The sequence below is a fragment of the Typha latifolia genome, chromosome 5 (genome assembly GCF_019914945.1).
Source record: "Typha latifolia isolate L0001 chromosome 5, TyphaL0001v2, whole genome shotgun sequence".
Lineage (NCBI taxonomy): Eukaryota > Viridiplantae > Streptophyta > Magnoliopsida > Poales > Typhaceae > Typha > Typha latifolia.
This window is the reverse complement of record NC_133090.1, coordinates 15,872,377-15,887,888: the sequence shown is the minus strand read 5'-3', so window position 1 is coordinate 15,887,888 and position 15,512 is coordinate 15,872,377. Positions and strand designations below refer to the sequence as shown.

The 15,512-nt window shown below is 39.2% G+C and overlaps 4 protein-coding genes across 8 annotated transcripts; 3 read left to right on the top strand and 1 right to left on the bottom strand.

The window, feature by feature from the left end:
- Positions 1-4,073: 4,073 nt before the first annotated feature.
- Positions 4,074-8,902, top strand: LOC140788801 (uncharacterized). 5 transcript variants are annotated; one of them, XM_073138263.1, is made up of 3 exons: positions 4,074-4,692; positions 4,777-4,980; positions 8,762-8,902. In XM_073138263.1, exons 1-2 carry the CDS (start codon positions 4,243-4,245, stop codon positions 4,942-4,944), a joined length of 618 nt encoding a protein of 205 aa, XP_072994364.1. In that variant the 5' UTR covers positions 4,074-4,242; the 3' UTR covers positions 4,945-4,980; positions 8,762-8,902. The 5 variants fall into 5 exon arrangements, with proteins under 5 accessions (XP_072994364.1, XP_072994362.1, XP_072994361.1 ...); XM_073138261.1 differs by lacking the exon at positions 8,762-8,902 and adding an exon at positions 6,338-6,478; XM_073138260.1 differs by lacking the exon at positions 8,762-8,902 and adding an exon at positions 6,140-6,328.
- On the bottom strand, positions 5,696-6,791 carry LOC140788802 (HVA22-like protein f). The gene is made up of 5 exons (XM_073138265.1): positions 6,682-6,791; positions 6,530-6,556; positions 6,330-6,452; positions 5,965-6,211; positions 5,696-5,872 (listed from the first exon to the last, which is right to left on the bottom strand). Exons 1-5 carry the CDS (start codon positions 6,726-6,728, stop codon positions 5,831-5,833), a joined length of 486 nt encoding a protein of 161 aa, XP_072994366.1. The 5' UTR covers positions 6,729-6,791; the 3' UTR covers positions 5,696-5,830.
- LOC140788799 (protein VTE6, chloroplastic) lies at positions 7,235-11,502 on the top strand. The gene is made up of 5 exons (XM_073138258.1): positions 7,235-7,928; positions 8,762-9,015; positions 9,970-10,093; positions 10,697-10,801; positions 11,083-11,502. Exons 1-5 carry the CDS (start codon positions 7,524-7,526, stop codon positions 11,176-11,178), a joined length of 984 nt encoding a protein of 327 aa, XP_072994359.1. The 5' UTR covers positions 7,235-7,523; the 3' UTR covers positions 11,179-11,502.
- Positions 11,503-11,632: 130 nt separating this feature from the next.
- On the top strand, positions 11,633-14,957 carry LOC140788798 (uncharacterized). The gene has a single exon (XM_073138257.1). The coding sequence runs from the start codon at positions 13,466-13,468 to the stop codon at positions 14,852-14,854; it is 1,389 nt and encodes a 462-aa protein (XP_072994358.1). The 5' UTR covers positions 11,633-13,465; the 3' UTR covers positions 14,855-14,957.
- The last annotated feature ends 555 nt before the right edge of the window (positions 14,958-15,512 follow it).

Below are 15,512 nucleotides of genomic sequence, written 5' to 3'. Positions count from 1 at the left end.
TAAATTTTAATTAGCTCCAAGATGGAAAATAAAAGATAAAAAAATTATGATTAACTCTAAGTTAATTAGTCAGAGGTAGAACCAAATCAAACTTGAAGCTATAACCATATAATTCAAGGTGTTTTAAAAAAAAATACAAGCATTTGTGCTTGGAATAAGTTTTGATCCTTTGGAAGGACCACCACACTAGAGCTTTTATTTTCCTAGCACGTCTAGCTAGGGATATAAATAAATAAACAAATGCTCCTCCTATCTGGCAACTATTCAACCTTCCCTTTTTATGGTGCCCACTACCAATAAATGACTAATTTATATGAGGAGAATCTAGTTCATAATTTTTTATTTTTTTTTCACCTCTAGCATCCTACTAGTAGGTTTTATTAATTGTTATTCTCATTAATTAATCAATTTTTAATCCTCCAAAAGTTTGGCAAAAGTATAAGAAAAAGGTAAAGTAAGTTATATTCTAAGAAGGTGGATTAGTAATGTGGTGAATTAATTTTATCTAATAAGATATTGAACTTTATATATGAAGACCTACTAGCTTCCACTCCTAGAAATAATTGTAATTTGAGTATTATAGAATACTTGTTTGAGGATGATGTGTTGAGCCCAAGTAGGATATAGAACTCAAAATCTAATCTCCATGCCATAAAGTTTTTGAGTGTATTTTCCCCCACAAAAAATTCAAACCACTTAAGAAAGGCCCATAGAGATTTAATACCATCAAATTGAAACAACTAATGGTCTAGGCTTCTATTTTGCAAATCAATTTGAGCCTCACTATCTTCATCTTGAGCTGTTGGCACGACCAATTTAGTTGACTTTTTTAAATTAAAACAAAATGCAAATACAAAAGGAACATCCAGCCGCCAAGATTCTAGAATCTTGGCTGCAAGATAATTTCATGTTGGCTTGGAATAAGAAGCATACTGAAAGAAACAAATGTCGTCCATAAACTTAGCAAATTGTAGCTTTCTGCCCAACAAAGATAAGGTTGGCATGCATTTTACCATGCATTTCAAAGATAAGGAGGGGATATTCGCCATAGGTTGTGCTTCTTATCTCTCTCCTATCTTTTAGAGACAAAGATATATATATCTATATATAATCCGATGGAGCATAAGAAATAGACTAGTTGATGAGGACACTGATTCTAATAGAAAGATTGAGTGTAATATTCTGTAGATGGAGTAGGTCTAACCTTCACTTTTACATCCTATTCATTTTTTACTGGGGCAAGATATTTGATGGAAAAAAGATGGATTATTTAATACCACTCTAACAGTCATATCGAATAAGCTATAATAGTTGATTCAAAAGCTTAAATTTTTTAGTGTTTTCTTAGTCGTTACGTTTTCGACGACAAAAGTTATAGTAGTAGTTTAGTGAGACTAATTGCATGCTTAACTAATAAATGGGTGCAAAAGCTAGCCATAGTTGTTGTCTCCTTTCCAAAAGGATTCGATGCCTCCCAACACTTTAATTACACGAATGCGATTTAAAGAAGATATTGGATCAGGGTATCTTTCCTCCATTTCATAGCTTTGCAAAAGGCCTCGTCTCTGTGACCTTAGGAAGGATCTTTAAACTTCTTTTGTTAAAATCTATGACTACTTTATGATGCTCTAAGTGATTAATTATATTTTAAGATGCCCCAGCATGGTGCTTTTGTCTGGTAGGTATATATGATTGCAATTCATAGTAGGGGCGTTTAGCAATAGGAGTCTAATTAAGCTCGTTAACTATTAATTTTGCTTAGGATATAGAGTATACTAATCATATTTCACACCTTTATACTTATGTCATCATGCTAATGATGCTCATTAACTATTAAGAATGAACTTTAGGCAGGACGCGTACTTATCTGGAGTGGAGCTTTAAGCTAATGATCACTGTAATCAAAGATTAGACCAAACTTTTACAGATAACGCTAGATTAAAGAGAAAAGTAAATTGCAATTAGAAGATTAATCCATCTATGTAAATAATAAAAATATATGGACACTCTACTTAATATTATCTTAGTATTAGGAGGCCTTGAAGTAACTAACTATATATTTTGCATGGCTATGTGATGTGACAAGCTTGGCTAACAATGCAACATATGTTATTATCCAATCTCTTTCTAGATTTATGACTATGAAATTAAATTTGAAATGTAGAAATCAAAAGAAAAAAATAGCTACTCCATTGTGCACGGCAGATTTAAGATTATTTTTGATGTAATATTAAATAAAATAAATATAATTGTTTTTCTTATTTTTATTATAAAATTAAAATTAATACTGTTTAATTTGATATAAGTAGATTGATGGGATATATATATTAATAATGAATTAGTAATAGTTTATAGTGTAATATAGAATATACATTTGATGAATAATATTGATATTTTAAAATTATAATAGTTTGATTTGTTCTGAAATAAAAAATTATATTTCAAAATAAATAAAAAAACATATGCAGAGCTAGCCTGACTAACTAGAAACAAAACTCGAAGCCCGAAGTCTCCATTATTGAGTCACTTTTGTTGTTTCCTTTTTCTCTTTTCCTCTAATTAAATAGGGTTCCAATGAATTCTATTCTGGTTGGGAGATCTCTCGATATCTTCAAATTGGCCATAACCTTTTGTTCTCGGTAGGCCTACCTGAGTCACCTCCATGGCAGTATATATCTTTGTTCTAAAATGATATCAGATGCATGCCAACGTTACAGTAAATAACTAATGAATCCACTCTAGGTTATCTTCATGACTCAAGCACTCTTAGGTTAGAGGTGGTTAACGTAAAAATTAAAGCCTCAACCATGGCGTCCGTACGTACGTACTATCTTTTACTCTTTCTCTCTCTCTCTCTCTCTCTCTCCATATATTATATATATAAATATATATCTCAAATGTCAAATCTTTAAGACAAACAGCAGGGGGGTTGAGCGACACGTGGAGGCAGGAAAACTCCTCCGGCAGCCTCTTCCTGGCGACAACGCATCCCTCCTTTCCCCACTGCATGCGTAAATCTTGGCAGAGATCTTATTATCTCTTTTTGCATGATACGGGAGGGAGAGGGAGAGAGAGAGAGAGAGAGAGAGAGAGAGAGAGAGAGAGAGAGAGAGGGAGGGAGAGGGGGAGAGGGGGAGAGAAAGAGAGAGGGGGGGCCGGGGACGGGAGGGGGAATGGTGAGGGGCTTCTGACAAGTGGAAGGGAGTGGGACGAGAAAGATCACGAATCTGCATGCACTTAGGGAGGGGATTTATCGACGATCGAGGCCAGCCAGTGGATCGATTAGATCACGAATATTTATCTATGCCCCACTGTCCACCCAAACCCCATGCAACTTGTTCCTCAGGATACGAAAAATAAAAAAAAAAAGAAAGAAGGAAGAATCCTTTGCCCCTACTAAAAAGCAAAAACATAAAAAAAAAAGAGGAGAGCAGAGAATCCCATGGGCCATGGATGGTAATAAAGTGGAAGGGAGGAAGTAAGTGTCTCTCCAAACTTATTTTCATCTGTTACATCTAGTGTACTGATCTTTACAGTGCTGACTCCCTTGTTTGTTTTAGTTTTTTAGTGTCAAAAGAAACAAAGTATCATTCCCTGTACTATCACTTAATCTCACATTTTAAACGTACTATAACTTAATTTTTTTTTTTAATATAAAGTCTATATATATATTTTTCTTAGAGGTGCAATGTAATACCGAGTCGCAAAGAAAGAGTGTCAGTTTCAGAAAAAGAAAAAGAAGAAGAAGAAAGAGTTTCAGTTTGGTATGCTTTCCATTCCAAGTTCTTCGCGCATCTTTAAAGTTGGGAGATTGCAAAGATTCTATAAAGAAACGGTCAAAGAATAAAGAAAAGTGTCTTTCACTGTAATCTTTGGACAAAAAAACTAATAATGATACATTAGTCAACTACGAGTGTTAGGAGTAATGAATGATAATTTTGACCAGACGGAAAGATAGCAAAATGGATTCATACTATCATATATATATATATATATATATATATATTGAGAGAGAGAGAGAGAGAGAGAGAGAGAGAGAGAGAGAGAGAGAGAGAGAGAGAGAGAGAGAGAGAGAGAGCCCAACGATGTAGATTTTACGGCCCAGCCCATCTCTCAATGTAGCTAAGTTCGGATCCAAATCTAGAACCCGAAAATATTCCGGGTCGGATCCGATACATATCCTACCCTTTTGCTGCTACCCCGAACTCTCCCGCTTTCGACCTCTCGAGCTTGACCACTTCGATGCCAACTCGACGCCGTCTCCTTCCTCTCTTCCTCCTCTTCTTCCTCCTCTCTTCGGCGCCGCTTACGAGTGGCATCCGCTTAGGGAAATGGAGGACTCTCCTCTCCCTCTCCCACTCGCTCTTATCGAGGATCGCCAACTCCCGCGCCGCTCGCGGCGACCTCGATGGCGCGGCCCGCGTCGCTAAGATTGCAGACTACCTCCGCATCCTCGACGGCGGATTCTGGTCCCTCACCTGGGACTTCCTCTTTAACTACTCCCTCAGAGGCAACGGAGCCGGTGTCGACTTTCCTCGCGCGGCCGTCTCCCGCCTCCTCGCTGCGCTTTCCGAGGCGTCCCGCATCAAATCAGGCGCAGAGATGGCGGATTGGGTGCGAAGAAACTACTCCAGTCTTCTTGCCATCTCCGACTCCCTACTCAGAGGCCTCCTCCGCACCTTCTCTCGATCCGTAAGTGTAGACTTTGGAGCTAGCCCTAGATTTAACTCTCAGCATTGGAAATCGCGTTGATTCTTAGGTTTGCTTATGGTCTAGGGCCCGTTGAGGGAGGCACTGTTGCTTTTGCAAAGGGAGGTGGAAGAAGGCGAGCTGCTGAAGGATTGTTTGGAAGTAGGGGCGAGAGATTTGGAAGGGCTGCTTCGGATAGCCAAAGATCTTCTCTTTTCCCACTCCGCTTCCGGTTTTGCAGATGGAGAGCTATGAAAAGAGATATTTTTGGATCAGTTTCTGTGAAAGATGGTACTTTTAAAATTCCCTTTTTAAATTGCTCAATTTCTTATATGTCGGATTGAGTTGGTATGCAATTTGATCTAGTTAGATTTGTCCCTGATGCAACTGTTTTATTGCATTTGGCCGGTTGAGTATGGACTTACATGGATGGATTAGATGTGGTAGTCTCCTATCTTTTGGTACATGTTATATCCATTATTTGTTATGGATAGGGGGATTAATAATCTAAATTATTATTGCATGGGTTTATTAGTTTAAGGGTTTTCTTTTCTTTGGACAGAAGAGGGAGAAATCATTCATCAGTATATTTATTGTCTTTATTAGTCCAAACTCCAAAGCCTGCTAAAATTCAGATTACTCTGATATTTGTGTACTATTTTTGAGTTTTCTATACATCTGAAATTATCAGTAAATATTTGAATGCATGTTATAATGTATCTCATCTTTACTTTTCTTATCAGGGTTTATGATTGTCCTAGTATCTATTTGGCTTTCCCTCTATTTGAGAAGAAAGAATTTGGTTTTGATCAGATTACCTTCCCACGTTCTCTAGTCAACTTGAAAGTTAGTAAGGCCATCCAAGAGTACTTTTTGAATGTAGATCTGGTTAGATTCAAATCTTTCATATATTTCAGCATTTTGGGAAGACTTACACGATTATTTGTTATTTTCCTTAATGCATGCAGAGCACACTTACAAGCTCAGAGCTGTGAATAAATCCTCATAGTAACCACACAATTTAATTAGATGTTTTTATATTCAAGAAACTCTGTATAGTACAATACTTTCATAATACATTGTATTTTATCCTTTGTGTTGCCAAAGGCCTTTTCTTTCAACCGGAGCAAGTTCTTTCTGATTACATAGTCAAAGTCGCGCGCTTCTTTGCTTCCCTTTCAGCCTGTACCAGTCAATTTTCAAATCAGATTCCACCTATATTACCAAGATAAAAGTATGCTTTGTTGAAACAAAAGTAGAATATTATCCTCTTACCGCTTCGACAACTCTTTCAAAAGCATCTGGTCCATATGTCTCGATGAATCGTTCCACCGACTTCCTTGCATCAAGGCTCATCATCTGCAGCACCTTCTTTTGCTTCTCTGAGTAACTTGATCTTACATAATTTCCAATCTTGACATACTTCCTCACAATGTGTTCATGGATATAGGCAGCTCCATTAAACATAGGCAACACCAACCAGCAGCAGAAGACAAGCTTCATGTAGGGCCAAAGAGGAAACCTGTTGTATTGCAGCCAAAGTAGTAGATGATATAATTTCTTCTTGTGATCTCAAGCTGATCTAACTTATTAGATTATCTATGTTGTTTGTATAAAAGATGGTCTCGATTGAATCTCACCATTGCAGGACTTTCCAGCAAGAGAGCTCGAAAAGAGTGATAAAGGAGTATAACATCCAATACGTAAGCCATTGCTGATCATCCAGGGGTGTAGGGCTCTCTATTGCACGCATCGACGCATATCTTGCCATCGAGAATTCTATGTCAGTATTATGACCACAAGCATTTCTGAGAAATATCAAAAGGCAAGTGGTACTTACAGAGGATAAAGTAGAATCAACCCAGGGCTGAAATTGAAATGAACGGTAAGCATTAGCACTGATGATCATACAACATTTGATGCATAAATTAGGTGTAGAAGCTGACAAAATCACATCGTCTACTACTTTGTGAACCAGATCTGAGTTCTTACCCAACCAGTGTATCCAGATGCCTGGCTAAGGCTCCTAGAACACCCATAACGTTTGATCAGTTGCTCCTCTGATTGAATGCTTGACTTAGTTGTTGGAAACAAGAACAGCAGCAAGATGAGATGGAGATGCCTTGGCGCACCTCGTCACTTTTAAAGGGGGGGTCGTTTGTGCTGGGGAACCAAACAAGAAAAGCATTCTCGTTGATACCTTAGAAAGTCTTCTTTACTCCTCGGCCAAGGAAATGAGGAATAATGTAGTTTGGAAAGGAGGCAAGCATTACGTATTTACGTAGCTAACTATTCCTTTTTTGCTTGGGATTACAAAGATGGCGGCAGGCAGGCAGGCAGTAAGGTCACCTACGTTCCCCTTCGGAAGTAAAGAATGGAACTCTCACATAACATATCATCCGGGTTTCTGTTTGTTGGCTTAGCTTTTTATTCCTGGGCTTGGCTTCCTCTAACTTGGGCTGGCCATGGCTTGGATACGAGTCTCCAAAGGCATGGCCCAACTCGTGTTGTTTTCTCCTTCCTCCAACCATCTACGCAACCACCCACCCTGCTATCCACAAAGACAAGCAGCTTCTTGAGCTTATTGGACACATTAAGATCCACAATCCGAGACGTTGATAAGATTTGAACTTAAAAACACAGGTGAAATAATCCTACTGGTCGCCGTTATAAGACTGAAGTCGGCATCTCTTTTAGAATAAGCAATTGAGGATTCGGCATCGGTTTCCGCAGATCCGACAGAGTACGCGGGCCCGCCACTGAAATCTAAAATGTAACCAAATTAAAAGCCCACGGCCACCTTGGCTCCCCATTCAAGCCTCGGATGCTCGAAAATGGCCTTCTCTCTCCTGCTTCCGCTCCCCAATTCCTTTTCCTCTCCTCCTCCTCGTCTTCGTTCGTTCTCGTCTCCCAATTCTTTCCCCTCAATCCCCATTACCAAAACCCTAGTAGCTCCCACTTCGAGGCCTAGGGTTTCCAGGAGGCTCCCACCTCCCAGTTCCCTCTCTCTTCCGGATCTGTCAGTGCTCCAGGAGTCGCTCTTCGATCTCTTCCTGGCTTCTCCTCTCACATGGAAGTCGGCCATTGGGAGCAATCTCGTCATCTTCCTATTGGGATCGCCGGTCCTGGTCTCTGGGCTATCGGCTTCTGGGATCGGAGCGGCGTTTCTACTCGGGACATTGACGTGGCGGGCTTTCGGATCGGCCGGGTTTCTTCTCGTCGCCACCTACTTCGTTGTAGTAAGTGGAGTTTCTATTTTGGCCGTTCTTGTCTTACCGTGATTCTGATATGTTCAACTGTTGATCACAGATAAAGCCGAATGTAGATATAATATAAAATATATACTTGATTAATGCGCGTGGTGGCTCTACAATCTTTTGCTGAATACTCTCAGAAATATGGATGAATCCCAGCGGTAGTTTTAGCTAATTATTCAAGTAGTGAACTTTTATACTATTTGAGGAACCATTGGAGTGGCTACTTTAGGACATTTGAATAGGCATTGGACAATTACCTACTTTGAACTCAAATCTACTTCGATGACCATAGATCCAACGTGTATTATTTGGAAACATGAAAAGAAAAAATAAGATTGACTACTCGATCGCTAGTGCAATTGGGTCACTAGGTCTAATTCTTAGACATGAACTCTAGTCGGACCCTATTCAACTCGACTAACTTCAGGGAAAGTATATTGGTCTAGGATTTGAAGCTCTAGATTATCTGCAACTTAAAAGCTGTAAAGTCTGGTTCTGAATCTCTGTTGAGAAAATTATTGTTTTAGAATATAAACTGATGATGCTTTAGGAGCAAGGAAGTCAACTTTCCCACAGACAACATTTGAAGTTAGATATAAATTATGGATGGGGGAAGGGGTTGCTTCATTGTTGGCTGGTTTGATCTGCTATGGTCTTTGTACTAACCTATTACTGTTACTCTTTGTTTATCGATCGTATTCTCCACAACTCCACTATCTTTAAACTTATTCACTCTAATGAGAAGCTAAATATCTTAATTTTATATTTTCAAGAAGTTTATTCTTCCATGCTCCTAATATGTACAAATAATGCAGGGAACAGCAGCCACAAAGTTGAAGATAACACAGAAAGAAGCTTTAGGAGTGGCTGAGAAAAGGCAAGGAAGAAGAGGGCCAGGCAGTGTTATTGGTTCCAGTGCTGCCGGTTGTGTTTGTGCTTTGTTATCCATATATGGCATTGGTGGAGCTTCATTTGCAGCACTTTGGCAACTTGGGTTTGTTGCTAATTTCTGTACTAAGTTGAGTGACACAGTTTCCAGTGAAATAGGCAAGGCATATGGGAGGACAGCGTAAGCCTCATCTTATTTTCTTAAAGCCCTTAAATATGTCATGGTTTAATAAGTGTAAATTTCTTCTAAAGGGGATGAATATAAAAAGAGTTCAATTTCAGTTATGTCTGCTTGTTGTATCTTGTGGCAAACTTAAAATCATTCATTTTCAATAACAATGCTTATCCTTTCTTGATAGTATATTTCTGTTTATTCTTTTACTGTAGTAACTAAATGCGGTGACGACGAATTAATCAAATGACCCTGTTAAATTTCATTCTCTTTATCTTGTTCAGATTATCTAGAAAACCAGACAAAAGTTCTCTATATCTGTATCTGAAATCTCAAATTATAGCCCATACCCTCTATATTAAATTATTTAAGTATTTCTGACATTAACTTAGTTCTCTATTTATCCACTATAAAATTGGTGTCCCCACTGCACTAGGCTCCCATTGTATGTTCTCTATCTGCTGGACCTGTCCTTATTGACTTTCTGAGTTCTTCTAGACTTTCTAGGAACATCAAGTGAAACTTACTGTTATGCTGGGTTTCTTTCCTGCAAGATCTCCCTATTGGCAGGCAATGCTGACTTCTATCATATCCTTTCAACTGAAACAACTTAGATTATCTTGTTTACGTCCATTTGAGTATTCCATGTGTTATTGCTTCGTCGGTATGTTATCTGTTCACGTTTGGAACTGCCGATGCACTTCTTGCATGAAGTAGCCAATAAGGATTTATATGTTTTTTTTCTGGAACCAAATTGAAAGGCTGCTTTTTTCATGTAATGCATGCATCTGAGAAGAACATCTTTGATTAAAGCAGAATATGCATCTTACTAGTTGTTATATGCAATTATACATCCTTTTGCTGCATATTCATGTCATCTATTTTTTCTTAGCTCGTTGAATAAATTATAATTTTTCGTACATTCAAACTTCTGAGAGTTTCAATTTGGTGTTTTTAGAACAGGTACCTAGTGACAACATTTAAGATAGTCCCAAGAGGTACAGAAGGGGCAGTTAGTGTTGAGGGGACTGTTGCTGGACTCTTGGCTTCAATTTTTCTTGGTAGTGTTGGTTATTTTCTGGGAGAGGTAAAATTTTCTCAGAGGTGGTAAACTCTTTTGTTGAATTTATTATATCTTCCACATTGGCATCCCTGGCATAAGATATGTTCAATATGGAGCATCTCAAGGTCAAGCCTGCAAGCATCCTTACTGGAGGCAACATAGGGGGTTCATAATTTTTTTTTTGTAGATAATATATTTCTTTAGAGTTTAAACATTTATATTCATATTATCCTTTTCCTATTGTATTATGATTTTTACCTTGGTATGTTGTATATCATGCTACGCCAAAAAGATTGTGTAAGACCTTCCAGCATTATTCACGTGGCACAGAGGTGGTAGCAGGTAGCAGCTGTTCACCAAATCATAGGAAAGAAGTCTAGCTACTAGACGATCTAGATCTTCTGTTTTTGTTTAAGAAAAGGTTATCCTTTTCCTTTTTGAACAATTTAACTAGGAAGCTGCTAGATCTGATTTCCCAAGCCATGTGTATATATTGTTCTAAATGGATCTTTTATATTTATCTTGTTTATGATTTTCAAATGCTTCGAAGTGTCAATAGTGAACTGATATGGTTTCAGTGTCTTCATTAATAGGAACCTAACTCGGTTTTACATACTTGTGATATAGGTAGATATACCACAAGTTGCTATATGTGTTGTTGCTTCCCAGATTGCAAATTTTGGTGAGAGCCTCATTGGTGCCGCATTGCAAGACAAGGAAGGTTTCCAATGGGTGAGTTTTGATTGGGGATGACGCCAACTCTTTATTTTAGCTGACCTTTTATTGTGTGTTTCCCTTGACTACACCATCTCCAGAGATGATTGTATATTCTGTGCTAGGAAATTCTTCAATTTATGTTTCCACTTTATTAAATTGCTAACCGTAGGAAAAAGTTTTTTCCATACAGATGTAACATTCATCATTGGTTTATTGTAGAGCATACAATATGTTACCTTGTTTGGGGTGTTCCATGAGTAAATCTAACATCAGCCGTCAATTCTGCTCTTGTATAGCTGAACAATGATGTCGTCAATGTGATCAACATCTCCATCGGCAGCATTTTGGCAGTTGTGATGCAGCAGTTCATGCTGGGGCATTGGCACCCGTAAGATATTCGCGGAAATGCCATCCCTACTGTATCTACCCACCTCCCTGAAAGTGCTGTCCCGTCGAAGAGTTAGGCTGCAGCAGTCTCGGCTTATTGCTTTGCCCATGATAATAGAACGGGGGTTGAAAATTGAGGTCCTGTCAACAATAGATCTTGCAGGTTAGCCATTATTCTTCGCAGAGTTCAAATCTTTGATTCTTGAAATAGTTTGTTGTTTCAACATCGACTGGAAATTTAGGGTTTGGAAAAAAAAAAAACTAAAATGAACCGAAGCTACTGTACTTATTTTGAGATCAATAATCAGAATTCAATCATTTACTTAGAAGTTGTTATTACATGCTTGATATATCTTCCTTGGAATTTAGTAATAGCAATTGTGGTAATGACACTTGCTCTATTAATATAACGGTTCAAAACTTGTGGCTGTGGGATTTAGTAATTCCATTGGATTGTGTTGGGCGGTGCATAAAGGATATGCAGTATCGCCGGCTTTGTGCTGGATTGTCACAAGGTAAGATGATCATAATTGTCTTAGAAAAAGGGGATATTTGCACTAAAAAGTTCTTAGGTTTTCGTTCTAAGTAAGATTGGGCTTTTGAAATTGTGCATTTATTTTTTGCACTAAGCTATCCACTGCTTTTAACCCTGTTTGCATGGGTTCGTGCATTGATTTACGTTCAATAATCCCTGGAGCTTTCACTTCGGCACGTCGTTCCTTAGGTATGCACTTTTTTATAATTAAGTACACACAATTAAGCTAAGAGATACGTACAAAAAAACTTTTTTTATTATTTTAAAATTAAAAGTTTTTTTCAAATGCCCCTAGAAATAGTAACTTGTTATCCGAAAACTAAGCTTCCGGAAGTGAGCTTTCTGTTCACTCTGAGCATGTCTCCTTTGTTTCTTTCTATTTTTAAGCTTGGGCTTGTCTTTTCCAGTACAGTAGAATGTCCAGTCTTATCATTCTCCACGATCTCCATCTCTCCAACTGCTAAGTCTTGCCCACACGTTCTTGAGCTTTGTAGCGTCGCATTGCTCATCGGGTGGAGAAACACAGGACGCTTTTCCACCAGTCTGGGTTCTGGTGAAATGCCAGATAAAGATTTATCTTAAAAAGAGTTCATTCTTTTGTTTAATTTTTTTTTTAATTTTCTGAGTAAAGAGTTCAATCCTTTATCAGTTAGGAGCATTCGTTCTCTTAGAGTAGGTTCTCTACTACCAGGTATTTGGCATCTCTTAGTTGGCTGCTAAATTTTAATTCTTTTTTAACTTCAACTAATAACTCTCTTTAAGTTACCTGAGGGTGCCAAATATCAGAACTACATCAAGTTCCTGCAGCCAAGCCTGTAGAGGCTTTCTCCTCTCTTTTGTAGTAGGGTACCTTGTAACCTCTGCATTGGATCAAATCCGATGGTAATGTGTCAGCTGTTAGTAAGGTATGGCTCATTTGCCAGGCATCGTAACATATATTCAGTCATTTGGAGAACCATCCATCAATCTACAGTGAGTGATGTGGTATTGGAGCAAAAATCTGTAAGACTGTGACTTCTCTTACGTTATTTTGCTTCTTTTATTCGTCCAGTAGGTCATACAAATAGAGCAGCCCAGCCCCCAGTTCAATCCAGAAATTTTTAGTCTATTCATTTTATTCTGTGGCATTGGTTCTTAATACTTCACATAGAAAATACCAAGACATGAATAGAGGCTACTTGGTCGTACATTCTTTGAAATGCCATCAAATCATTAGACTCTCCTTGCTTTGGGAAAATACTCATGGTAAGGTAGCATGCCCAGGAAGATGGTGGCATATGGAGTAGCTTATCAATACTAGTTCTTCGGTCAATCCAACTCCATTACTCTCTCTCTCTCTCTCTCTCTCTCTCTCTCTCTATCAATGTACCCCTACTGCTGAACATCATGTGATGAGGACTCGGAAGTCTTGATATTTTTTCCATTTTATCATGGAATCACCATCTATATTTCTAACCTACGTGCTTACTATTGAGTCCCAGGGCTGCAACCTGTAAAGCACCAGAAAACAAGGGGAACTTATTGTAATCTAACCCCCTGACCCAACAGTCCTACATAGCTTCAAAAACTCCTTTCCTTTCACACATAACATCAGGGCCCCCACCATCCCATCGCATCAGTCAAATCAGAATCTGTTCTCTCTTAAGCCACCTTTCTCACTTCTCATCTCAATCCAATTTCGTGAACAGCCTAGCACAGCAACACTACTCCTACAAAAGAAGGGAGACCTCCTCTTTCCCACATCTCCCCTTTCCATAATGTATCACTACCTCTTACCCTCCATCTCCTTACTCTCCCTTCTCCTCTCACTTCCTTCCATCTCTCTCTGTACCACCCATCAGGATATCAAACAAGCCCAGATGCTGGAGTCCATGAGCATGGACCCCCTTGAGAGGGAGGCCCTCTTCCATGTGATGGAGACTATGTCTTCAGATAGGGACTGGAGGTCCTCCAACCCAGACCCATGTCTCCCAGCCTCTTCATGGCCTGGGATTGAGTGCAAACATGGCAGTGACAACCTCCTCCATGTCACAAGGTTGGATTTTGGGGCCTCACCCAATCCAAGTTGCAAGAAGACTGCCACCTTCCCCTCTCACGTCTTTGACCTCCCTTATCTCCAATCCCTTTTCTTTTTCAACTGCTTCAAGACCACTAAGACCAAGCTCTCCTTACCACCACCAGACCACAAGGCAGCAGCTTATGCTTCTCTTCAGCAGCTGAGCCTCAGATCAAATCCATCTCTTGTTGGTGTCATACCATCCCGCATATCCTCTTTCAAATCACTCCAAGTCCTAACTCTTTCACAAAACCAGCTTAATGGGAGGATCCCTCAAAGTATTGGTGCTCTCACCTCCCTCATCCATCTAGACCTCAGTTATAACTCCCTCACAGACAGCATTCCAAGCCATATAGGTAGCTTGGGAAGCCTCGTTGGCCTTGATTTGAGCTACAATTACCTCACTGGAGCCATCCCATCAACAATTGGGCAGTTGGGCCTGCTCCAAAAGCTCGACTTAAGCTCCAATGAGCTTAATAGAAGCATACCTGAGACGTTAGAGAGCCTCAGCTGCCTTACTTTCTTGGCTCTAAGCAACAACAGGTTAAGTGGACAGTTCCCAATTGGATTGCCAAAGCTCCAGAACCTCCAGTACTTTATAATGGATGACAATCCAATGTTTGTTGCACTGCCATTCCAGCTAGGGAGGCTTGCAAAGCTTCAAGAGCTCCGGCTAGCCAATTCCGGCTACTCGGGCTCGATTCCAGGGAGCTTTGCCTGGCTTACCAATCTCAGTACTCTGTCTTTGGAGAACAATAGGCTCACAGGTCAAATTCCATTGGGTCTGAGTGGCCTCAGTAGGATATACCACTTGAATTTGAGCAGGAATATGTTGGGTGGGGTTGTGCCCTTCAATTCTGGTTTCCTTAGGAGGCTCGGCAGGAACTTGGACTTGAGTGAGAATCCAGGTTTGTGTCTGAATGGGTCTGAGACCTCTGAAAGCATCCATGTTGGTGTTGATGTGTGTGGAGAGGGGAGAGGTGAAGTACCATTGGCGGGATTAGGTGGAGCTCCATACTTGCACTTTGGATTCTGCCATCCTTTGCTGGGTTTCTTGGTTGTCTGGGAATGGTACTACTTTCTAATCTAAGTAGGCTACTTGTGTTCTTTTATTGGCTATCTTCTCTGTGTGTGATTCTTTGATGGAGTTGTATATTATATCAGTGGAGTACATACAGTAAGGAATTTTAAAACTACTTGTTACTTTTTTCTTGTGATTTATTTCTTTTTCGGTAATAGTCTCAGTCCAATACCTAGGAAGTCATTTACTTTTCCTGTTCTTTTTTTCTCACAGAAAAAGGAAGCTGTCTTTGTATTGAACTAAATCATGAACACTTGACAATCTAATAATTTCTTTTTTACCTCCAGCCTTTCTCATAGTTGTTGCATTATGGACTCTTTCTCCATCTCAGTGTGATTTCCCTTTGATTCACAGCCATAATAGTGGTGATGATGATTTTCTTTTCTTGTCTTTTGAGAAATATAGTTTTGTTGTTTAACCTCTGTTTCTTTTACAAATGATTGGGAGGTTTTGGTTATATAAAATTATTGTGGTGTGAAATCATATATGTAAAGAGACTGGAGAGGAAGGAACCCCACAAGAATTGCCCTTTACGTCAAATGTCAGTACTTCCTTTTATGCCAATGAAGACTGAAGACTAAAGATTAGAAAAGCTAAAGAACCCTTTCTTGAGGGGTTTTAAATGTTTAGAGCCCAATCTCACATAATAGCTGATGAGATCATGAGT

Excerpts from the sequence above, each read along its gene's own strand:
- LOC140788801 (XM_073138263.1), top strand. The coding sequence starts at position 4,243 with ATGCCAACTCGACGCCGTCTCCTTCCTCTCTTCCTCCTCTTCTTCCTC. Across the intron at positions 4,693-4,776 it reads TCCGCACCTTCTCTCGATCC|GGCCCGTTGAGGGAGGCACT; the intron begins GTAAGTGTAGAC and ends CTTATGGTCTAG.
- LOC140788802 (XM_073138265.1), bottom strand. The coding sequence starts at position 6,728 with ATGGGTGTTCTAGGAGCCTTAGCCAGGCATCTGGATACACTGGTTGG. Across the intron at positions 6,557-6,681 it reads CATCTGGATACACTGGTTGG|CCCTGGGTTGATTCTACTTT; the intron begins GTAAGAACTCAG and ends TTTCAATTTCAG. Across the intron at positions 5,873-5,964 it reads TTGAAAGAGTTGTCGAAGCG|GCTGAAAGGGAAGCAAAGAA; the intron begins GTAAGAGGATAA and ends TGACTGGTACAG.
- LOC140788799 (XM_073138258.1), top strand. The coding sequence starts at position 7,524 with ATGGCCTTCTCTCTCCTGCTTCCGCTCCCCAATTCCTTTTCCTCTCCT. Across the intron at positions 7,929-8,761 it reads TCGCCACCTACTTCGTTGTA|GGAACAGCAGCCACAAAGTT; the intron begins GTAAGTGGAGTT and ends CAAATAATGCAG. Across the intron at positions 10,094-10,696 it reads TTGGTTATTTTCTGGGAGAG|GTAGATATACCACAAGTTGC; the intron begins GTAAAATTTTCT and ends CTTGTGATATAG.
- LOC140788798 (XM_073138257.1), top strand. The coding sequence starts at position 13,466 with ATGTATCACTACCTCTTACCCTCCATCTCCTTACTCTCCCTTCTCCTC.